Raw genomic sequence first — 25,024 nt, 5'->3', positions numbered from 1 at the left:
GATTCAGTCCGCATGCCAAAGTATCCTTGGGCAAGACGGTGAACCCAGAGTTGCTCCCGATGGATTTATCGCAGTCTGAATGTTTGACAGAAATCACTTACTGTAGAATGGGTGAAGGAGGCTTGTAGTATAAAACGCTCTGTGTGCTCAGGCAGAATAAAAAATTGCTAAATAAGAACCAGAACCACTTAGTTTATCTTAATATATCTCAGCCTGGCCATTTATTCTGTAAATAAATCATTCATTAAATGTGAAAAGTAGTTTACAAAGAAATAGCTTCTATTTTCTGGCTATTTTTTTAGGATAAGGATTCAGAATAAGATTTCTTCCTGCATATAAAAACAATTTTGGCATCCAAGGAAAAAGAGATTTGGGCTTCTGCCAAATCACCTGGACTGTGATTTGTAATACGTGTTTAATTTAAACAAGTTTAAAATACCTTTTTGTTTGTCAAATGGCCAAAAAAAGCAAAAAGCAATAATAGGAAAATGAACTGACTTCTGTTAAGTAAATTATACTACATATATATGCAAAACTGCTATGCTTTTGTGTATAGCAAAAAGCCCACTGGGTAAGGTGTGTCTTTAGTTTGTCTTATAGTTTCAGCAGCATGGTGGTGTGATGTTAACACCATCGCCTCGCAGTTTGCATTTGAATCCACGGGCTGGCTCGGGCCTTTCTGTGTGTTCTCTCTGTGCCTGCGTGGCTTCTTCTGGTTCTCCAGCTTCCTGCCAGAGTCCAAAGACACACTTTAGGTTAATTTGTAACTGTGTGAGTGAGAATGGTTGTCTGTCTGTCTGTGTCAGCCCTGCAATAAAGTTTATTTTTTCAAACTTTCAAAAAAAAAAAAAAGATAATGAGCGATGTTTTTTAAATACATGTTTCACAGTAATTTTAGATCAAATTGAGATCAAACTGGACTATATGTGGTCCCTTACCCAAACTGTGTTTGACTCGGCTGTCTTCGACTAATAAAAAATTAAAAAGTCCTAAAATGAGCCACCAGACAAACATGGGCACCCATTAATATGCCCGGGCCGGCCAAACACTACATTACTTATGAACTTATAGATAAACACAATTTCACTAAACAAATATGTTGTACTTGTCGTGTCTTTATTGAACACGCTGAGTAATCAATCACAGTACAGGCTGAAAACGGTGAACTTAGCAACTTGTCAAATCTGTTTCAGCAGCAACAACAACACGAGACATTTTCCTGTGTAAACGCTCGGATGTCACAGCTGTGAGGAGGAATCTTGGAAAAGTTCTCCTGCAGAGCTGTTTCAGTTCAGTGTTTTGAGGATGTCTTGACTGAACACCTCTCGTGCCTCAGCATCTCAGCTGGCCTCTGGGTCAGGATGTTGACATGTTTGTTTTAAACAAATGTTTAAAACAAACATGTCAAATGAATTTTCTTCACCGTCCTGTGGATTTTCCCATGCCGTTTGGGTTTATCCAGCTGGTCTTTTTGTCTTTAGGTCTTTCATGCTTTTACACATGAGCACATGTGTTATATGAGATTTCTGGACAAACTTTCCTATTAGGTGTGGATTCTTTCTCGTGTCTTTCAAAGTTACATGTTGTACTCTCGGTATGATCTCTGCAGGATACTCACGCTTAAAGAAAGAAGAGGCAGCTTTGAATTTCTTCCACTTGTAGACAGTTTGTCTTATTGTGGATTTGACACAATGCTTTTGCAGCCTCACGCAAGTGTAAGCAAGTGTTTTCTTGCTTAGTCAACTGACTGTAGTAGCTCCTGAGCAGATAAGGGAAGTGTTTTTGACCGAGTTTCTTTGTCACTTAGTTTTGTGCTTTTAAAACCAACAGGCCATAAAAAATAACATAGACCCGGAAAAGGCAGAGGAGAGCTCTGGCTTTTCAAATGCAGGTTCTTAAATATTTAAAATCTAGTTTTACAAACACTTCATGGGGAAGAAAATGCATTCAACACATTGTGAGGCCTCGAGGAGACACACAGTGTGTTTGGGTGATAAATACTGAATGACAACATAATGTGTCTGATTGTGAGGAAAATCCACGGCAGCTTTAAGCCTTTTATTCAAATTCACACAAACACATAAATGTTATCTGGCCTGTAGCTGAACTTTATGAACACAAAACTTTATTGATATCGCTCAGCTTGTGTTTGAGATAAACAGGACAAAATGCATCTCCGCTCCCATCCAGAAAAAAAGTCTCTTTCTTTCTCTCTGCACTATGTGATGATTTCAGCGGAGTTGAGTTATTCTGGTCACAAAAAAACCACATGAAAGGCAGAACTGGTACGATGACCGTGTATGATAAGGATGATTTTAGTGGTTGATCTTTAACAGACACAAACTAGACACTAACTAATTACTCACCAAATTTATTTGAAAAACTGCGTGTTGGCTGCTTGTTCTAACAGTGTCTAGTTTTGTCTTTGGCAAAACTAGAGTAATGGGTTTGTGAATACATGAACAGCGTTTACCTGAACGTCTTCCTTCCATGTTTGATCTGTTTTGTCCTGTGTGTCTGACTACATCAGGGTACGCCATCCTGCAGGCCATCATGGAGAAGGCAGGACAAAACAACTGGCAAGTCAGCGCCATCTGCGTGGAAAACTTCAACGATGCCAACTACCGGCGACTGCTGGAGGACCTGGACCGGCGACAGGAGAAGAAGTTTGTCATCGACGTGGAAGCTGAGAGACTGCAGAACATGATGGAACAGGTGATGCAAGCTTTTGGCATCAGCATTTGGTTGTTCTTTGTTTTAGCAGACCACAATTACTCGGTCGTCTTTGTCCTTTTTACCTGTGGAGAATCAGCAAATGGAAGTTTCCATTTTTTCAATGAAACCTCATGCATGGTTTGTGCACAGCTATTTCCAGCAGTGTACAAACATCAAGCAACGTTTTACTCTTTTTTGGTATCAGATCCTTTACAAATTAATTGAAATGTCTCTCAAAATAAAGGGTTTTAGCAGGACTGTGTTAGTGTAGCTCAATAATAACATCTTCATTAACATGTGCACAGCTTGGGGTCTGATGGTATTCACAGATGCAGCTCAACTCTCCTCTGGAATAACTCTGCGCTCCACCTGAGTCTCAGTCCTCAGGACCTCAGCCACAGTTCAGCTTAGCTGCCACACTTTTTTCAGAGAGAAACCCACACATGAACCTCTGTTTACACTATATTTTTTTTAATTCTTACATTACTTGCTCCTTCATCACGCCTTCTCATTTTTGAGCCACTAATTTGTGCTGCTTGTTGGTGGAATTTCTGGTTATTAACAAAATTAACTGGCTGTGTATTTGTATTTAAATAATGCTCCGTGCCCGCTTAGCAAATCTAACCCTTAACCTGCAGAATAAATGAAACATATGGGGGGGTTTCTAAACGGCAACATTTACAATTGCTTCAGTATGTCATCTTCTAAACATAGATTGCACTGAAGTTATGTGTTTTTGTAGTCTTTTCCTCTAATAGTACTTAAAGAAATAATAAAAAATAATGGGCCTATTATGCTTTTCCTTATTTTCCATTATATACATCCAGTTACAGCCGGGTATGTTCATCCTAAACACAGCAACAAATGCAAATAATAAGGCCATTGTATGTTCAAGTAATCGCTGTAAACCAAAAGCTCAGGCTTCTGACTGCTATAAACACTCTGTTCCACAGTGTTGGTCATCTCAGGGATATACATCTATCTAAGCTCAGAAGCTCCACCCACATGACGTCCAAATTTTCTATATGCAAGGTGCAGCCAATCAGAAGAAAGGTAATTGCCTCTAACAGGGGGAGGAGCTAAAACAGTTCGTTTCAGATAAATGTGGATTTTTTTTTTAACCTTGAATCATGCAGAACTTCTCTAGTAGAGGCCAAAAGTGAAACTGCAGAGCCGGATGTTTTCCCAAGATGTCCTTTTTAAGTGATAATACCTGGGTCTGATTGTGGTTTTTACAGGATCCTGTTATGAATCATTGCAAACATCGGCACATTCAACGTCCCGACAAAATAAAGTCCAATGAGGCAAGAAATGCAAACAGTCAGACTCACAGACAGATTGTAAACAAACCCCCAGGTTAGGCAGACTTATTTGGAAGAGAAATGAAGGCAAATGGTAAAATTCTAACCCAAGCTGTCTGTTTTAAAACATCAGTCATGGTTTCCCATGGATGTAAAGCAAGAACTGGGTCCTAGACTCCAAAACACATTCATGAATTAAATGAAAGTTTTCCCTCGGGGCATATAAAGAAAAAAATGTTTTCTCTCTTTCTCATCTGATTCCGTGTTTTGCAGCCTGCTGCAAATTCCCATTAGCGTCTCTGCCTGAGCTCACCAGCCCGTCTCACAGACTTCACACTGATGAAAGATGGCACTTGGCTGTTGCCTTGCTAGGCCTTGTTTAAGTTTTAGCAATATTACATTCGCGTGGTTTAAAAATGAACAATGCAGTTAGTTATACTTGATCTTGTTTGCAGCTTTGATGAGTCCTGACATGTTTTAGAGATATCTCTCTCTCTCATATGCCACTGCATGGAGCTTGTGTTGCACTACCTAAGGCTGAACATGTCTGATACAATCAAAACAAGCATTCATATCTGTTTTTTGCAGATATTTTGCAGGTTCCTTTAAATTTTGGTGCTCTTAGGCTCTTTGGTTTGCAAACAGGCATAGAAACTATATTGGTTTAAGTGTATGTTTCACTTCGAGCATTTTTACCAATGTACTGCCAGACCAGAGTCCACTGAAAAATGTAGTATTTTTACCATTTATCCATCTACAACTTTCTCAGTTTGTTACTTAGGTTGGTTAGTTTAGACTTAGGTTGGTTAGTTTAGACCTTAGGTTGGTTAGTGCTGTTTAATGGGATACTTTGGATCTGAACTAAGATGTTAAAACATTCGTGTCACATAATGTTCCCAGCAATTAGATTTTGCTCTTACCTTAAAATATAAAGTGTCCTGGGGCGACTGTTGTTGTGATTTAGAGCTATATTAATAAAACTGAAATGAATCGAGTTCACTTTCTCAGAGACAAATTAATAAAAACTGATCAAAGCTCATTGATCAATGGCCATGAGTACCAGTCAGAGAGTTGGGGAATGTCTGCAATCACAGCATTGTAAGATGGTGACAGATTTACCCTCAGGCCCCCTCCTCGATTCAGAGATGGTCTTTCCCTTTTCACATAAATGGATTTCTTGACTCCCCACTCAAACCAGCGTACCCCCCACTGAAAACGCTACGTCCAAATCAACAGTATCAACCTTTTGGATTTACTTACCTGGATGATTGAGCATGCATGAAGATACCTTTTGATGCATTTTCCATGCGGTTTAAAATCCAAAGCTTTTTGTACTCACACAATGAAGTCAGTCAAAACTGGAGGTCAGAAACAAAGAAAACAAGCAAGCCTTTCAGTGTTTGCTCGTTTTGTTTTTGAGTGTGGATGTGCTAATTAGGAAGTTTTGAATGTAAGAACAGTCTGTCCTGATCTCCAGTGGTGTTAGTTGGCAAAAGCACACTCAGAATATGATGTGCACCTTCCTCTTCCTCCTCCTCCTCCTGCTCATCTTCATACCTTCATCCCTCCATCTTTCCCAGGGGGAACTGGTGTCTGTGTAATTGTTCAATTATTCAGGAGCTCTCCACTCCTGACATCTGTCATAGTTCTAACAATTTACTTTGCAGATGCACGAGTGTTTGTGTGCCTCTTTGCCCCCACGGAGCCGCAGACGTCCCGCTCCATCTTTGCTTGATGTCAGCGCACAGGTTGTCTCCCAGAGCAGACGTGATAGGTTCTGTCAGATTGAGAGCTTTTGGAATGATGCAATGTTTTTGTGTAGAAGTGGTCAGAACTACTGACGGAGACATAAGCATCTATTTTAGCCTGTGTTCATTCCAGCTGTCCTCCCATTAATAGCTTACTAAAATATCCAGATCCCGAATGAGGACTTGAATACATAATTAGGCCTCATTAGCTGCTTATCGCCAGCACGGTCAGTACTCGGTGCATCACAGCTTTCAGATGTTACTTTGAATATCAGAACATAAAATCTAGGAACATAAACTTGCTTCATTTGCAGACGGGGGTGTTACTGATTTGCAAGATGAGCTGTACAACTTGTGCAATAGCTGGAAAATAAACACAGGAACACAGCCACAGTTAGCTTAAAGTGTTTTAAAAAGTAATAACGAAACATAAAAATAAAATTCTGTCCATTTTTCTTTTGGGGTTTTCTTCTTTCAGTAGAAAATGCATTTGTTGCATTGAGTGACTTCATCCTCACAGGCATTGGCCAGCCTAAATTGGGCTGTTGTGATTGGTCAGAATTTATAAATGCTGTCTTTTGATTTTTTAGAAAGTAAAACAAATTTAGTCGTCTTTTGTTTATATAGGTAAAAATAAAACCTAAATATATTGTGCAGATTTGTCCACTTCAAAGCTTATCCTGCTTTCGTCTCAATTTCCCTCTAAATGGGACCACAGTTTCCAAAAAGAACATCCTGCTGTATTAAAGGAGATGTGAAACAATGTGAAGCAATAACAACATCAAGAAAATATTTCCTGAGAGCACCAATTAAGCGAGAAACGTTATCCTTTTTTCATAAGCGATTGTGCAGTCAGGCTTTCTTTTTCAACCAGCTGGAGTCGCCCCCTGCTGGCCAATTGAAAAAAATGCTGGTCTGTCATTTGAGTAAACAGTCAGGTGCTTTAACACTATAACATAACCAACAGGGTGCACCTTTGTACTGAATTGTGTTACTTTTAGCATTAAAGCATGTTGATATACAGTTTTGTTCTATTGTACATTTATCTATATAGCATTTTTATATGGATTTATAGTCACTCTTCATGTATATATATTAACTAGTTATCCATCCCCTTTTTATTCCATAATTTATCCCAACACCTTTAATTAAATACGAAACACAAATATGTTATACATGTTGTTATTATCTGTTGTCTGTTCTGTTACGTACATCGAGAGTGTCAATACAGCTAATTCTGCTAAGAAGGCAACCAGTAAACTTTTTTTTAAGCATTAAATAAGCTATGAAAAGTTCAGTTTGAGTCAGTTACATGGATTTTTCCCCTCGTGTGGAGTATTAGGGAAAATATAACTAAATTAAAATTTATAAAGACAAATCCCTGACAGTCCTGCACTGACTTCTTGGATCCTCAGTCAACAATAAATGCCCAGCAGAACACTTCATATACAGATGTGGGCAAAAAGGAAATAACTTCATTATTCAGCGTTTGTTCAGTGCGTGGCAGCAGCAGCAGCAGCAGCCTTTATTCGATAAATGATGAAAATTATGTGAAAATCTACTCTGACTCACTGTGAGACGTGAGCCAAACATCGGTCGCTCTCGTGGTGGTCATTAGTGACGGCCTCAGTGGCAGAAGAGGCTTTAAAAGCCATCAGTGATGCAGAGTGTGAGGGAACAGCAAACACTCATCTTCCTTCATATCATTACTGTCCAATTTGCCACCAATTCTCCAGCAGTGAGTCCCTCTAACAACAACAGTTACAGAGTTTATTCTGTAGCTACAGTAGCATCTGCATAAACATGTACTATATGATAACAGCAATTTATAACATTGTGTAAAAGGGCAGATGTGATTGAGTTTAGATGTATGTGATTGTTAAATTAGCCAACCTTCATTAGGTTTGTGCTTGTAAATGGGGATGCACTGATGCAGCACCTTTGCTTTGCTGTGTGCTGATAGAAGTATAGATCTGATATCAGGAATTAATTAACATTATTTTAAGACTTAAATATTCATTTGTCCATCCATCCATCTATGTTCAGGGGTGCTGTACCCCTGCCTTCTTCATAATATAAGAAATGAATATATACAAGAATATAGAATACCCTCACCTATAGTCACATGTCATGGCACAAATGAGCTTCCTCTGAAGAGTGCCTGGGCTCAACTTTAGAGGCATATTGAAAGGAGCCGCAGGAACTGACAAGATACCTGCCAGATATTGAACAACATCTAGGTTAGATGTTTTAGGCATGTCAGTCTCCACTCAGAGGACCTACAGGAGGTGTCTGGGGAGAGGGAGATATGGCCATCTCAGGCTAGGCTCCTCCCCCTTCCCAACTAGAGCCACATAGGAGGTAGAAGATGAAGGGATAAAAATAAGAAACCTCTTAGTTGCTCCAGCTTACCAGACCACAATTTGTGGTTAAAAACTAGCTGCAAACATATAAATAATTTCACACCTGCTCTCAGTCTGGCAGGTGTGAAATACCTCATACCTACTACCCCTATTACTCATCCTATGCTGTCGGCTTTCTCCATGGTATGTTAACTCCACCATTAGCAACGAGTACACTAAATTACATAGATCAGCCCCAAAGTCTTTGGAGCTTGAACAGAAGGCGAGTGGACTTCTTTAAGTTTGTTGAAGAGGTTTCACTTCTCGTCAAAGTCACCTTCTTTTCAAGCTCCTAAGACGACCGTGTCCTGGATGACCGTGAACCTACACAGACGTGAGCCCCATAGTTCATCCTGGCATCACATGATCCAGCTTTATGAATCACTGATGACTGATATCTGACCTGGACATCAGTTAAATGCATCCCTACTTGTGAAACTGTTTAACTGTTTTCCTTTGAGGTAACTTTACTCTCTTTATTTCTCTTTTAAAAACTTGTGTTTCCACTTAGAGACTGAAGAACTGAAGGAGGATGAAGAAAACTGTCTTTATTGCTAATCCTTGGTGAATTGTTTTGATTGGAACTTCTTTCTTCTGAGAAAATAATTTGTGGGAAAGCCATTTATAAATATATGGACAGGTCTTTGTTGTGATGTAATCAAGGCTTTTTTAAGTGTAATCTTGACTATTGGAGCTGAGAGCGTTCAAACTGATGCTCGGGTCTTGACAGCAGTTAAGCTGCCGGGGACCTGATACTGATCCTGGCTTTTCTCCGGGATTCAAAGCACTTTTTTCTCCTTGATTCACGCCCTTATTACCTAGATGTCCAGTGGGATTTCCCAGCAGATGTCAGCTTTCAAAAGGAGTTTTTATCACCACGATGCAGCTGTGTGGTTGTTTGCATGTTGAGTGAGAGCGTTGAGAAGATCTGTCACATCCCTCGAAGTGTGGAGTGTTTACATACTGACGTGACCGCCCGTTTATTCGTTTAGACGTTCAATCGTCTGAGTGTCAAATCCGATGGACCCACGGTGTCAATGCCCATGCACTCACCTGTCACATGCTCATTTAATTTAATTAAGCTTTGTTATGCTGTAATCCAGTCAGATTAACGTTGAGCTCTGCTCTGCCTTCTTGCAGATTGTCAGCGTCGGGAAACACGTCAAAGGCTACCATTACATCATGGCCAATCTGGTGAGGGACGGACACTTCCTGTCAGGGTCCTTGTTTGTTTGCGTCTCTCTTTGTCCTTCGTATTTGTTTCACTCCATCTGTGGCTTGCTTTCTCATGCTGCTGACTGCCAGCTCGTTGTAATTTAAGTCCGTGTGGTGCTGATCTCAAGACTGTGTGTGGTTAAATTTGAAGACCTTGCTCAAGGAGCAGATGTTAAAACTGATAACAGTAGGATTTTTTTGCTTCTGTAGTGCTAGACCGCTCCTGCTGTTAAAATATATTTACAAATGTGAGACTAATTGTGGCAATAACAGGGTTTTCCTTGCTAACCCTCCCATAGAGATTTGGCAAAAACCTCCAAAAGAAAATCATTAAAATAATCTGTGATCTTTTTTACTCATTTTTTACTAAAAAATATTTTTTTTCTTTTACAAATGGCCAAAAAATCCACAGAGTTATGTTAAGTAGAATAATTCAGAATAGTTGTGATGCTTAAACCCCTTAAATGTCAGATATGAGCTACAAAAAACCCCACAAAACATAAGTGGCTTCAATAAAAGTCAAACAAAGCAAATAACACAAAACGTCCCTTCTGGGCATCAATCTGTGAAACTAGACTGTTTTTAATATACTCCACATGGAGCCTAATGACATATTCAGTTGGGCCTCATGACCTTAACCCAGTATGTATGAATGACTAAGGTTTCCCAGTCTTGTAGACTGGAAGTCTGCAGATGCGGAAAGATGCATGAGGGCCGATTACATTTATAAGAAACTACTTTAAAAAATCACATATGAACTTGCTTCATTTGATTCTTACAGTTTTACTTAACAGATTAGATTTGGGATGTGACTATCGCCTGGAAGAATCATTCAACAAGAAAATATCACTTTTAGCTTTGGGAAACTGTTCAAACATCAACATCAGTTACACTTTTCCTCATTTGTTACACGATGTGAACCAGAAGAACCTGAAGATATTTTGTATGATGGCAGTATACTACAGGATCAAGGACTTTATCCACTCCCTGCTTTAAGAGACATTTATAATGACTGTGATCACAGTCTTGTGAGATTCAGCACAGCTCACCACATTTCTTCCTCACTCACTGCCTCCAGTGCTGCTGCTGTGATATGTGGCACTCATAGCCGCTGAAGAGTGCAGTAAATAAATTCAAACTGATGTTGATGAGTGGCAGTCAGTTGGTCGTTACCGGCTTTGATATTCCACTTGTTAAGTGCAATACCTCCGCCCTCTCGTCCTTCCTGCCACATGCTTGTTTCTGTCTGCCACTGATGGATCTGTGACTGGGCGTGACCGCTCTTTCCCCTTCTTGTCCCTCAAGGGTTTTAAAGACATCAACCTGGAACGCTTTATGCATGGCGGCGCAAACGTGACGGGCTTCCAGCTGGTCGACTTCAGCAACCCAATGGTCATCAAACTGATGCAGCGCTGGAATAAACTGGATCAGAGGGAGTACCCGGGCTCGGACGCCCCACCCAAGGTGAGTCATGTCAGAATCAGAGCAGAAGTACAACACAAGCTTTTGTCTTAAGCCCCACAGCGCAACTAGTTTAACCTGCGGACCTCTAGTGATTTGTAACAAATACTTTAGTGATCCAAATCCTGTACAATCTGCCGTCCCCATAATTTGTGAAGTGAAAATTTCACTGCAAAGTACAGAAGATGCAGAGATGCTTTGATATTAAAGCAAAACATTTAGCAACATCAGCAATGCTTGTGTAGCATATTATGAGACGGACAGCGTGCTGTACAGAGCATATTGCTCTTTTATAATATGGTCAGCTTGTTATTATTATAATTAAGTGTTTAGTTGCAAACATCAATGCCAATAAATTCAAGTAAACAGACTCAGCTTATCCAGTGGATTAGTGAAATTTGCGAAATCCACTAATTTCCAGGTCAAAAGATAAACAGGAAAATGCTCAAATAAAGACCGCTTGTGTATTTAAGGGTTATTTAAAACCATTCATTTCATTCTTCTATAATAAAGTTAGATATTAAATGCTGGTGTCCCTTTCATAATATTGTGATACTATGCCATATCAGTGTTTACCCCTGGTCTCCTCCAGTCGTATCCTTGGGAAAGATATAAACCCGGAGTTGCTCCCGAGTGTGTGCATGAATGTTAGAAAGTGCTTAGGCAGAGATAAGGAAGCACTGTACGTGTGAATGTGTGTGGTAGAAAGCACCCTGAGTGCTCGGTTAAGTGGAAAGGTGTTACATAACCCCCATTCACAAATGTTACTACAAATGATTTAGTGTGTACTTAATTTTGTCCTCGTCTTCTCTACTTTGTCTTGTTATTGTTATTATCATTATCTGTAATTGTATGGGTCGCGCTACTTGCGCTGATAGCTTTAGTTCTCCTTTTTACTTCAGTTTTTTTTGTGTGTGTGTCTGATTTCTGAACTGAGATCTCAAAACAACCCATATAGCATTTTGTCCACTCCTTCAGAGAATGCCTTTAAGGAAATACCTTTTAAATGATGACAAAATGATGTGCTTCTTCTCTGTCAGTTCTTGTCACTGGCATTTCATAATTTGTGGTGCAAATAAGGGGCTGTTTAATCCCATCTGTGGTTAAATCTCAGAATGCAAATCAGCGTCGCGATGAATGAGCTTCTAAAAGTTTACAAATATGATGGAAAAGCTTTGTGCACATTTCTGCCTTTGTGAGAACTGTGGTGATAAATCTGAGAGAGAGTTTTATGCATTTGGGCCCCGGAGGGTGGGAAATGTATCTAAAAACAGATGTCCTGTATATGAACAATAGTGTGCGTGCTATTTGTAGGTAATGGACTGAAACATGCAAAACCATTTTCCTTAAAGAATCCTGCTGGGGTAGTTGAAAAACGAAAAACAAAATAAAGAGGACATATTTAAGGATGCTGGCATGTAAGATGAAAAATATGAATGTGTGTTATCGTGTTTGGCATCAAGAAACCCACAAAGAATATCGATAAAGCTCCTGCCTCTTCCACTGCTGCCGAGCAGCGACGTGACAGACTGACCCACTTTAAATCCTTTTCAGCCACACAGATTGCGAATAGCACTGGGGCAAGAAGGCATCACGCCATGGTGGTTAGCGAACCTACTCCCCCCTCGAGCACATCCGAGTGTCCAACAAAGATTTCTATTTTAAAAACCAGATGCAGTGGAGTGGAAGTGGTGTGAGTCAAGAAGCTAGTGTGCGTGTAGCGTGTGTGTATCTGATGGATTGGGGTGGTTCAAATTAAAAGTTTACACCACAGGGCGATATCACATGGCAAAATGTGAGTGTGTGTGTGTCTGTGTGTTTACCCCCACTCAGTTTCTTGATAAATTGCTCTCTCTCCTGGAAATCCACTCAGCCTAAATTACTCTGCTCCCCACTAAGTTGTCCACAGCCTGAGTCATAGGCAGCCCTTCTTTCTGCTAATATATTAACAGGACGGTGAGTTAGGCCTTCTCCTGGCATGTTTACTCACTTTGCAAAGACAGATGTAAGACTTGGTGTTTAAAAGTTCCAGGACTCGTCGGGTAGTAAATGGGATATTCTTATTCAATGTATTACAGTAAGCTTGGCATGACAAGGACAACACTGGAGATGTTATACCTCATTTACGTCTGGCATTAATACACAGTCTTATTTTAACCTGCAGCGGCAAACACAAACAGCCTTTCAGTGCATTAACTTACTCTCAGTGAAGCTGCTGCTTTGGTTTATTAGGAGGAATCTGAATATAAATCTGACGGTATGCTTTTTTATAAATGCATTAAATCATAGTCACTAGTTCAATTTCAGTTCAGTTCATTTATATTCTTTATATTGTAAGGTAAAGACCCTACAATAATACACAGGAAATCCCCTATGAGCAACCACTCGGTGACAGTGGCAAGGAAAAACTCCCTTTTAACAGGAAGAAACCTCCCGCAGAACCAGACTCGGGGAGGAGCAGCAATCTACTGTAACCGATTGGGGGAGGGGGCAGGACAAAAGACTTGCTGTGGAAGACAGCCAGAGATTAATAAAAGCTAATGATTAAATATAAACTGTTGTATAAACACATACAGAGTGAAAATTGAAAATGTTTTATGCTAGTTTTTAATCTTCTTTAAAGCACATCTCATGCCAACTTTCAGTTTTATTTATCCAGAAAGGACATTATATGAGTTTTCTTACCTAATTTAAATACACAAGTTTATTTATTCCAATTGCCCTTCCTGACTCATCCAGGGATCTTTTACATGTTAATATGGCTCATCAGTTCCTACAGTGTAACACCTCAGTAAATCGAAACAGATTAAATCATGTCGGCTTGCATATCATCTGCATTATCAGTTAGTTAGCACACAGTACCTCAAATCTGAAGCCAGAGGCAGATGTTTTGGGTGTAACTGTCACTTTGTGAAGTGATGATTGAAATAATTAACTATTATTAATTAACACTACTCGGTGAAGCAGTTTATTTGAATGCATAAAGCTGTTTCCTTGGCTAATTTTTGGTGTCACTTTAGGTTTATTTATGGGGTGACCCTGATTAGCATTATTCTGGTATAATTGCGTTGTTCCGAGTAATTTGTTGCCTCTTTTTCATAAAATGATAATGCCAGAAACAGATATCGTTGCTGGATGATAGTATTCGCTTCTTCTATTTTAAAGCCATGTGATTTTCTCAGATCTTCCTGCATTGTGATTGGATATCAAAATGATAACTCCAGAATGTGAAATTGCAGATTTATAGGCAAAAGATCCAGACAGGATTTTATACAGCCCAGTGAAAAACTAAGTACAGGCTTACTGCTTCCATAGCAATTACAAGAGTAAGTAGCAAATACTCATAATCAAAGTCACTTGATGAACTGATCATCAGCAAATATGACCGGAAGCAGACATTTTGCCACTTTGCTGGTATGAAGCATTCAGATGCCAAAATCTTCCCAAGAGTGGTGATCGCAAATTCAGCCCAAGGTCAGACCGTGCAATGCTCAATAAAAGAGAGGAGGGAAAAAAAGAGCTACATCTCAGACTCTGCAGACCTCAGGTAGCATATCAAATGTTAAAGTTCATGAAAGCACAATTAGAGCCAAGACTGAACAAGTGTGGCTAGTTTGGAAGGAATACCAGGAGAAAGTTATTTTTCTCTAAAGAGACAACGGCAGCACAGCTAATGTTTTCAAAGTTGCATCTGACAAACCACGAGAAGTCTAGAACAACGGACACGAGAGACCAAAGTGGAGATATTTCATCACAGTACACAGGACAATACCTCATACCATCGCATGTTGGTGGAGGGGTGACGGTTGGTTTTGTTTTGTAGTCACAGGACTGGGGCACCTTGCACTGCAACATGAACTCCTCTGTATACCAAAGTATCCTAGATTCAAATGTGAGACCACCTGTCAGAAATACAGTCATCAAGAAAATAATGACTTTATTGCAGTTAAAAGTCGTTCTGCAACCTGCTGAGTCATGGGATGTGTTTAGTTTTTACGGGACTACAGTCTGCAGAGGGTTCTGTAAAAACCTCAACCTAAAACCTGCATTATTTTTCTTATTGCCAGTAGGGGGCGACTTCTCCAGTGACAGAAAGAAGTGCGATTCTATAAAAATCTATGAGAAAGTGACGCTACTGTTAGCATCACCTGTGACATCAGTAAACCATTTCCTGATGATTTTATGTTCCCAAACACCAGTTTCAGGTCTTGTTGAATAAAACAACATGTTCATTTTGTAAATAATGAAACCCATTAGAGTTGGAAAGATTTATTATGCAGGGTATAATTTCAGCTGGGGACAAAAAGCTTCTGTTTCACATGTTTCTGCTGTTTAAGTGTTTTTTCTCAGTCAGAGCTACCCCTGGCTTCAGTGGCTTCTTAATTAATACAACAGGATCTTAATTTTGTAAATTATGGCCCTGTGTAGATTAAAATACACAGTAATAAAGGGTGTAAGTCCTTGTGATTACATGTGCAGTGTCTTTGGTTTCTTGGTGAGTTACACCCTTTGTTTGTGATGCACAGTTTTCCAAAAACTAAAAAGACGATCATTGAAATACTCGAGTCAGGACTCGAATAACCCTGATGGGGGACATGTTGTCTTTTATGCCCGAGACAGATTATCTTTAAATCTTCAGTAAGGTCAGAGGCGCATTTCTTTCTCTAAACCAAGAAAAAGTGTCTAACCTTAGATTGCAAACATTATGTAGACTTTTCTTCATCTGGCCTGGTTAAAGACCTCTGACTTACCAACATTTCTTAAGGAATTCAATTTGTTCTGGTGTCTGTCTGGTTGTAAGCACACAGCTGCAAAAAAAATAAAAAAAAGAAGTTCCTGGCAGCATTCGCAGTGAGGATGAAGACGAGAAGAAGCTGATAGCTGCGGTGACTGTTAGTGACTTTATCCCACTCCGTGATTGTTTGTGTGTGTTACTTGGGGCAGCTTGTCAAAGAGTAACAGGGGGATGGAGTGCAGCAGACTCTCTGCAGAGAGCCATAATGTCACCGTGAGCAGTGGGCTAATGAATAGGATTCACCCCCCGGCCGGAGGCAAAGTTAATGAACTCCTGCTACTCGGGATAATTAATGCCAGACTGCTTCCCGGCTGGACAAAACGCTCTCCTTTTCCCCTTTCTATCCCCCCCTCACTCACCCACCCACCCACTCTGCGTCTTCCTGCCTGTTCCTCATTCACTCAATTACTTTTCTGCCCTGCCAGAGGTGAGTTTTAGGGAAATGTATTGCTCATGAGAGAGAGAGGCGAGTGCTTTTCTTTTTTTTTTGTAGACCCAAATAATCAGAAGCAAAGGCAGAGGCAGAGTCTTCAGGTCAAAGACAGATTAGGGGAAATTGGGAGGTTTATACTGTGGGGAATGTGCTCTCCTCCTTTTCTATTTCTAGAAAATAATGAGCAGAGTAAAACTGCTGCCTCGCTCTAACAGCCAGGCCGTTACCACGCGCTGCTTGGCCCTGCAGAAAGTCAGCACGCTCTCAGAGGCGGCCTTACGCAGATTGTTTTTAAAAAGATTTGACCAGCAAATATTGCAGAACATTTTGCCTGTCTAGCTAAATCAGTATTTAATTGGCCTCATACCTTTTCCCGGTGTGCGTCCCCCAGCACTACCCAAAACGGGCAGAACAGCGGGGTCGCCTCGAGCTACAAAGACTATAATTTACAAACCACGGCATCTGTCCCTGCTGGGTTTTATATCCTTTCAATACAGTCTGCTTCATCCTGAAGAGCTTTTATTCGATGTTAAGTTGTTCTTTTATAGACACATTTTCCTTCATTGACCACATACAGCAGGGGTGGGGAACTCCAGGCCTCAAGGGCCCGTGTCCTGCAAGTTTGAGGCATCACCCTGGGTCAACACACCTGAATCAAATGATTAGTTCATTACCAGATGTGTTGAGGACACATCTAAAACCTGCAGGACACCGGCCCTTGAGGCCTGGAGTCGCCCTACCCCTGAACACAGGATAACATCTCTGATTGCCCCTTTTCGTCTTGCAGTACACCTCGGCGCTGACATACGATGGCGTGATGGTGATGGCCGAGGCTTTCAGGAACCTGCGCAGGCAAAAGGTGGACATTTCAAGACGGGGGAACGCCGGCGACTGCCTCGCTAACCCCGCCGCCCCGTGGAACCAGGGCATCGATATGGAGCGGACTCTAAAACAGGTGAGACGCAGCATAAGTGGAGGTATTCGGCAAAGGTTTTTCACTACTTCCTCTTTGTTTAATCCTTTAATGGAGAGCCCGGGTGGCTGTGAGCCTCTGCTCGGATGTCTGTTATTGAAAAGGAGACGCTCTCTGATCTTCACGATCGTTGCCTCGACATGCAGTTGCACTTTTAAAGAGGCTTTTAGATACAGCGGAGCCCCTTAGAGCACAAAGAAGTATATTAAGAAAAGCTTCACCCTCTGAAAAGCGTATTTCCCAAAATATTGAACTATTCTTTAAATGCCCTCAAACCAGTTGAAAGTGTGTTTCAGCTGATGCTCAGAAGACAGAGCTGGCTGGCTTGGTGAAATCAACAATAAGCTCAAAGGAGTAGCAAACATCTGCTTATTAAATAAAATCTCCCAGACTTATCAAATCATGCAGCATGCAGTGTCATCCCTTGATACAGCCTGCTGCACTTTTCTTCCAACAGTTTTGTGTACTAAAACAATATTTGCTTATGTGGAACTATATCATGTCCTGGTGTGTACATGTCTTCGTCCCTTCTGTGTGCAGGTCCGGCTGCAGGGACTAACAGGTAATGTCCAGTTTGACCACTATGGCCGCAGGGTCAACTACACTATGGACGTGTTTGAACTGAAGAATAATGGACCCAGACGGGTAAAGCATCACACCACACTGCTTTCATTTGTGTTGTGGATAAATATTTGGCTAACGGTGATGATCACTAGCACATTTGACTTATAAAATCCAGTTCGTTTACACACAACACAGACCTACAACAAGCTACACGACTATTAAAGCATCATACACCCCATGTGGTCCCAATACAAACTCAAACTTCAATCCATTTTGTGCTGCTAATCCAGGTCCTAGTCTTAGGTGCTGCAATCTAAGCAGCTCCAGCTCTTCTGATGGGGCGTTCTCAATCCAGCTGAGAGACACAATCTCTCCACTGTGTTCTAGCTCTGTCTCTGGGTTGGATATGCCTGAAAAATCCTCATCTATGAGGCTCCTAAGAAGTGCTGGCACGTTTCTATGTGCAGGAGTACCAGCTCCACTCTGAGCACCTCCCAGATGACCGAGCTCCTCATCCTGTCTCTAAGGCCTGATTTAGACTTCTGTGGGGAATCTTTGTAGAAGATATGATGTAACCTACATAAGTGACCTACACTGAGGCCAGCATTTATGCTTCTGCTGGTGCATTACATGTTAATTACCCTGTGGTTGTGTCCATGTGTTTTATAGCCAGTGCCGTCCAATAGAAACTTTTTTGGCTCTTTGTTGTGATGATTTTTTTTCAGGGTCAAACACTTTAGTCCTTCACGTTTTTCCACTTCTTTTGACATTCCCTGACATCAATTCCAATAGTTTCATCAGTCTCCATCCAGGTATTTGCTGTCATCTGAGTCCTTATATTGATGCTATGATTATCTTTTCTTTTATTGAGATTATGGTTATAATTAAAACATCAAGGCAACAAAGTAGCGAGAAATTGCACAGAAATTACGATGTGTTGTTGCGTTTCTAGGGAGGTTACGCTGTAGGGTTTCAGAGGGGTTTGCACGTAGATTTCCCACTGAAGTATAAATCCCTAGTACAGATGAGCCCAGCCACCCTTTGGAAGGAAGCTCATTTCCACCCCTTTTTTCCATGATCTCATTCTGCTACCCACAGCTTGTGGCCATGAATCTATGGGAGCATAGATCACCCGATAAACCGAAAGCCTCGCTCACACAAACTTGTTTTGAATAATTCAGGGAAGGAAGGCACACAACATTAACTTTTGCTCCATTTTCCTTCCTTGAGTGCTGTCAGCTACATGCCTCTTTTCTATTGGTCACGCTGGCAGTCTTCACAGCACAGAGCTGTCAAAGTTCAACAAATGTCACTCCTGCAGTGTCTGAAAGATCTCCCAAGCAGCATCCTGTGCTTTGGCTATTGTGTGGACACAGCACAGGGTGGGGGAGCAGCTATGGCTCACCTTTTTAAGCTGGCGACCCAAATAGCAAAGGCTAAAGTCCCCTCCAGACTCCCACTTTGCTGTAATAAATAGCAGCAGAAAGCCAAAAACAGAAATAAATAATTTGCAGCCACATCGTGCGTGAAAGTAACTTTATTTTAAATTTGATTATATATTTGAATTTAATGCAAATTAAATACAGGTATGTATATTTAGCATTTACAATTAGTAGCAAAACAAAGACAGTGCTGTAGTTCATATCACTGGTTATCATGAAGAAAAAAATTAGTCCAGTTTGATTTATTGATTAGTATTTTTAAAGTTGTCACATATGTATCTATACGATATACATTTCCTTTTTAGTAATCTGACAATGTTATCCCAGTGACATGTGATCTGTTGCTAACTTCTGAGGAGACTGTAAAAATCAGTCTTTCCATCCAACTCTGCAGGATTCACCAAATTAATGGTTGGAAAATGTTTATGATCCCACGAGGGAACCCTGCCTGACAGCCCAGCGTGTGTAATCAGCTGCTTTACCACAATGTGGTCAGGATTTTATGAAGACAGGGGATTCTTTTAGATTAAAACTGCACTGTGACGTTAAGAATTTGTTTTAAGGTTAGACAGTTTACTCTGCCACGCGTGTTATTTGTCTGGCTCTCTGAATGATGTGCCTGACAGCATGTCATAACAGGTCTTGTGTGTAGCTCAACAGGTTACAAATTTTGCAGGTTTCCAGCGAGCAACTTTATTCCTAAATACAATGTCGTATCATTTTCAAAGACCTGTCCTCTGGTGGGCGTGCATGCTTGATTATAACTAAATAAGAAACCTTCTTCATTCATCCATATATATCATTGCAGATTCGAGCAGACTGCCTTCATGTGAAGTATCTGGGCGAGTGGGATGATACGACATGTAGTGTGCTGCTCTCTATTATCATAAGTAAATTGTGGTGGCGGGGAAGCTGCAGCATCTTCTGCTTGCTGGTTTGAGAGGATGGATGGATGTCTGTAGATGAAATTCAAGGAAAATGGGGAAAAAGTGAGAGAGAGGGCACTTGTGAGAGTGATGCCGAAAGGATGAAATGAAATGGAAAGCAATCAAGGTGGAGGGGAGGAGGAGGAGGAGGCAGAGAGGAGTCCCCATCAATCAAAAGCTGCTTTGGCCTGTCTTTGGCCGCGGCGAGGGTCCCGTCAGGACACGGTCTATGTATGTGTGTGTGTGCATGTGTGGGTCACAGCCTCTCTCCTACATTTTCCGTGGCCCTCAATCATCCTGATGCCTCGGCACACTGGAGGGATCAGCCAATCACAGCCCTTTATTCCCAGCACCTACACTATGACTCACATGTAGCTGCTCATAAGGGTCGACTTCAGGGCGTGGACGAAGGGGGAATTTGTCCCTGCCCCAATAAAAACATGAAAGCACCAGAAGAATTCATCTGTACAGGGAGCCAGCCATGCCTCTGACAGGGGAGGGTCCTTTTTCTTCAGCAGCAGGTCATTTTTACTCCCACCTGCAAATATGATTATGAATTGTGAGTTCATACCACCACCAGTAGCTTAGATCAGATTAAAATGAAAATTTTTAAGTGCAGAATAATTACTTCAGAGTAATTGAAGGCTATCTACATGTTGAATTATTACCTGGTACCTAATGTTTGTGGTTTTCTTTAAGTAAATAAAGGGTTTTTTTTAACATAAATTGAAATAAATCTGTGGACAAAGATCAGGATTGCAGCAAATTAAATGCCTCCGTCCCCCTGAAAATTCTCCACAGAATGATTTTATGATATTACAGCCACAGCAAACCTATCTGTCAATTTCGCTCAGTCAGTTTGCCCCTGAAGGACTTCTGGATGAAGGATGAAGACAGTAAAGTCAGCTGAGCATGATATTACTCCACATTGATCTTGAAACTGGCATCTTGTGTGAAGTATATTAATCTAAGGCCAAATGGTACTGCTTACTGTCTTTAACTGGTTTTCCTCAGCGTGATATGATGATACTTTATGTGTTTGTGACGTATAGTTAAATAACTAAAACCTGGAAGTTAATTTTAAAAAGGGGGGCATTTGAGTTTAATGTGCTTTTTTAAACAGCACCTCCTTTCAGGAGAAGATGCCATTAGCAATTATTAATAGACATTGTACCAAGTTTCACAGCTGTGCCTGGGGAAAAATACTTAAAAATACTGTTGTATTCTTGTATTAATAGCTCCAACAGTTGCAGCCTTACTCTTGCCAACTTTAGTATAATGGTACCCGGTCTTGGGAATCTCAACCCAAGGTATTCTTAAAAGTGTTTTCCAAGCTCTGGATTCATCAGCTTTCATCATCTTGAGCTGCCTCGTGTGCACAAAGACATATGTAGGTCACTTACACCGTATGTGAAACATGAGCCGTCACAGTCTACACAACAGTGAGAGATGCATTTCAAAGCATCAACCAAGAAGTAAAGGAATCACGGAGTTGCGATTATGTCACTTTTAACTTTATCCTGGAAAATTGTATTCTTGTATTTAATGGTGCCTTTTATCCTCTGTTTAAAAAAACTGAAGTGTTAAAACATTTCTAAAAGCCCTAATGAGGTAAATATTACTCTATATATCTATATGTATATGTATATATATATATATATATGTGTGTGTATATATGTATATAGAGCCCATACACATTATGAATTACGAGAAAAAATCATGATTTGTCCTTTATATGTCACACAGTGTATGTTGCTTCTTGTTATATGTCACAATATGTGTGTACTACATTTGATTGTTATATTAGCCCAATGATACATGCATTTCTTTAAGCCACACCTCCCTAAAAGACCACTTTATTCTGATTGGTTGCCCTTTGCTGGGCTTCCCCAAGCAGTGCTTGTAAACCACACCTCCTGATCTCAGCTCTGGCTCATGTCTGAAACCATATAAGGGAAACCATACACATGCCAGAAAACATACAAAGCGAGCTTTTAGAGTTTTTGGCTCATCTGGATGATTTTTACTTAAATGCTGATCCCATTGTTTAAAACGTCCAACACTATCCAACAAATTAACAGTATAAAAGTGATGTTAATAAATGGGAAATAATATAATATGATCACTATCGGGGTGCCTACAATATGATAGAAACGTGTCCACTATTTGAACAAATCACTTGTAACGCCAACACTGAGCTGCATAAATTAAGCTTCACGCTGCAGTAAAAACAAAGCTTTCCTCTCCAGTTACATCCACTTGCATCAAGTAAAATAGCTCCCACGGCATTAGGGATTGCATCATCATAATACATAATACATACACCCACCCAAGCATGTGGATTATATAGCGTATTATTATGAATCTATGCACGCTTCGGAGCTTGATCTCACGTTTTTATTTTCACTGCAGATCGGCTACTGGAACGACGCAGACAAACTGGTGCTGATCCAGGACTCTCCGTTGCTTCCAAATGACACTTCTGGCATGGAAAATCGAACCGTTGTAGTCACTACAATCATGGTAAGAGACCGGCATGTCCTCAACCAACGCGCACACTCATGCATGCAGTAATATTCAAAGTAATTTGTAATGCCAGGAAGTGTTATTAACAAGTGCCTCTGCAGATTACACTGATTCATATGCAGAGCCAGGAGTGTCAGATTTAGTCGATACACATCATACATCACAAATCTCTGACACTGATACGAAAAACATGACGGTCGGCTGCACTTTTTGCTTGCAAAGTGTTTCTGGTTTGTTTTTCTGATGTACTTTTTTTGTTTTTACATGTTTTCAAATATAAAGGGCATCTTTAGTGGTAAAATTTTAAGCAGCAGCCAGATTAAATTGGCAAGAGCACATATTCAAGTTCAGTGCTCACAATTTGGCACTTTTATAACCCTTAAAAACCTTTAAATTCTGCGCTACAAGTGACCAGATTTTAGGGATAAGTCTGCTTAGTTACAGAATGTTCTATTTTTAAAAAACTCTTAAGGAAAGGGGATTTATTTTTATTACTTCAACGGAAATTTCAATAAAACATAACACAGCTGCAGAACTAACTGCCGTCACTTAGATTTTCCTTTATTGCACCAATAAACATCATAAACAGCTGTTGTTATTGAGGGTTTTTTTTATTCTTATTGCATTTTATAAAGCAGTGCCATACATCTACAAAAGCATTTCACACACACTGAATTGCCTTTGCATGGCATGCGAATCTCAAGCTGTAGCAGCGACTCTGCGGTGGCTGAATAGAGTAAAGCAGCCAGATGTAAATGTAGCATCTGAGGGGAGGAAGGAAGGAAGGTAAGGAAGTGGGAATGGAGAGTCACAGCTCAGCAAAATCCTCCCTCTTTTCAGCCCCTGATGAGGAACCCCATTTTAAGAAACTGATCCCCAGTTGGACGCAAGCAGGATATGAAAGCCCTTAATGGCAGAGTGATGGACACAGCAGCCTGAGCCAAAATGAAGCCCTAAAGACACTGGGCGAGAGGAGAGACACAGCAACTGTGTTAATGGATACCCTGTTTCAGAAATCTGAACAAGAAATGGAGCCGCTCAGAGCCATAATGGAGTCCCTCGAGAGGATAATAAAATGCAAATGGAGGGAAAAAAGACAGTCCTCTTTTCTTTTCTGTTTTTTAAGGACACGCTCATGGATGGACACCCATTGAGGCCTAAATGGATCCCCGCACTTCTACCATCACAGCATCTGATTTCTAGCATAAACAAGCTCCGACTGCACCTGCTAATGTGTGTGTTTGGTAGTGTCACGCATTGTCATGCTTGGTGTGTCTGTGTGGCCAATCACAGCTCGAGAATCACCCCAGTTTGCGATTGTAGTATTTTGCAAAGATCTCCAGAGCCTGAAGCGTAAAGTGAGGAAGTGGCAGCATATAAATATACATGTTGTCTAAACCTGTCACCTTCTCCTACTACCTGCTCTACCGTACAGTACATTACACACTCCGAGAGCTTCCTGTAAGCCTTAAAACAGCTTAGACAGACTAATGCTCTCATAATCATCCCAGTTCATATCCATCATGCTTTTGTGCAGCATGATAATATAGTTACATTGTGACGGCTGCCTTTCATTCCCGCTTTTAATGTTTGTTCTGCGTGTTTGTGAGAGTAATGTTGGCTTAGCATAAACTTAATGAAGCGTCCAAGTTTTATATTACATCCATCTGTGTCTTAATACGTTTTAAGAACCCTTTGCAAAGTAGCAGTTTAACATGTCGTGAAATATGCTTGCTGATTATCAGGCCTACACTAGTTGCTCCGGGAAACCTGGAGACTGGGGCGTGGCTAAAGGGGGGGCATGGGGTGGCACCAGCCCCCTCCTGGAAAAAAAATATGTTTTGAAAGATTTAGGGAGGGACAAGAGGGTTTGGTGTAGTCTTCCTTAATGCATCATTGTAAATAAAACTATTCAGTTTTCAATAAATTAACATGCATTCAAAGCTCTTGTGCTAATTCTAGATGTGAAACAATGAAATTTAACTTTTTATCTTAAAATCAAGAATGTGTGAGACATTGTTTGACCCATCAGCAGAATAAAAAATCTTTAAGGTCATACCCAGACTGGATTCTGTTCCTTAAATGGTTGAATCATGTTCTTTCATGTGGTTGGCACATTGTTACAGGGCAGCCATCTTTATCACAAAGTCACTATAAGTTGCTGGTTTGGTCCGGAAACACCCATGCCAACAGCCAATGCCACCACATTTAAATAAAATAAAATCCCAGAAACCGTTTAAGGGCTCTTCCCTTATCTTAAACTTTTAAGAGTTGTGTGTATTTAAACAACACAAAAAATGTCTAGCACACACTAAACCAAACCACAGTTGGAGAATCCATGATATTTGATGGTTTTACCTTATTTTTTGCAGCTTGTTTTGTCTTCCTAATTTTTTTCCTTGCACAGTTTAGCTGTGTGTTGTGTTCCCACTTGTTTGTCAGATTTGACGGTTGCTTTTGGCCCAAAGCTGAGGGCTTAACTCTGCCCTTGCTTTCGCATAATCCAAGCGGGTCCACCAGGTG

At 40.6% G+C, this 25,024-nt stretch overlaps 1 protein-coding gene across 5 annotated transcripts in view; it reads left to right on the top strand.

Moving 5' to 3' along the window:
- gria4b (glutamate receptor, ionotropic, AMPA 4b) overlaps positions 1–25,024 on the top strand; it is a 155,354-nt gene that overhangs the window by 84,772 nt on the left and 45,558 nt on the right. For 4 of the 5 annotated variants that reach the window (XR_001225179.3, XR_266961.3, XM_003453711.5 and 1 more), the window contains exons 4-9: positions 2,531–2,715; positions 9,307–9,360; positions 10,687–10,845; positions 16,858–17,025; positions 17,584–17,688; positions 22,388–22,498. Coding sequence is in view for 3 of the 5 variants with exons in the window: in XM_003453711.5 (XP_003453759.1) it covers positions 2,531–2,715; positions 9,307–9,360; positions 10,687–10,845; positions 16,858–17,025; positions 17,584–17,688; positions 22,388–22,498 (782 nt within the window). In the remaining 2 variants the exon portion in view is untranslated. Of the gene's footprint in view, positions 1–2,530; positions 2,716–9,306; positions 9,361–10,686; positions 10,846–16,857; positions 17,026–17,583; positions 17,689–22,387; positions 22,499–23,341; positions 24,445–25,024 lie in introns of those variants that run through there. The other variant, XM_005458496.4, reaches the window with a different exon arrangement.

The sequence above is a fragment of the Oreochromis niloticus genome, linkage group LG10 (genome assembly GCF_001858045.2).
Source record: "Oreochromis niloticus isolate F11D_XX linkage group LG10, O_niloticus_UMD_NMBU, whole genome shotgun sequence".
Classification (NCBI taxonomy): Eukaryota; Metazoa; Chordata; class Actinopteri; order Cichliformes; family Cichlidae; genus Oreochromis; species Oreochromis niloticus.
Note: the sequence above shows the minus strand (reverse complement) of the source record. Positions and strands in the feature narration are given on the sequence as shown.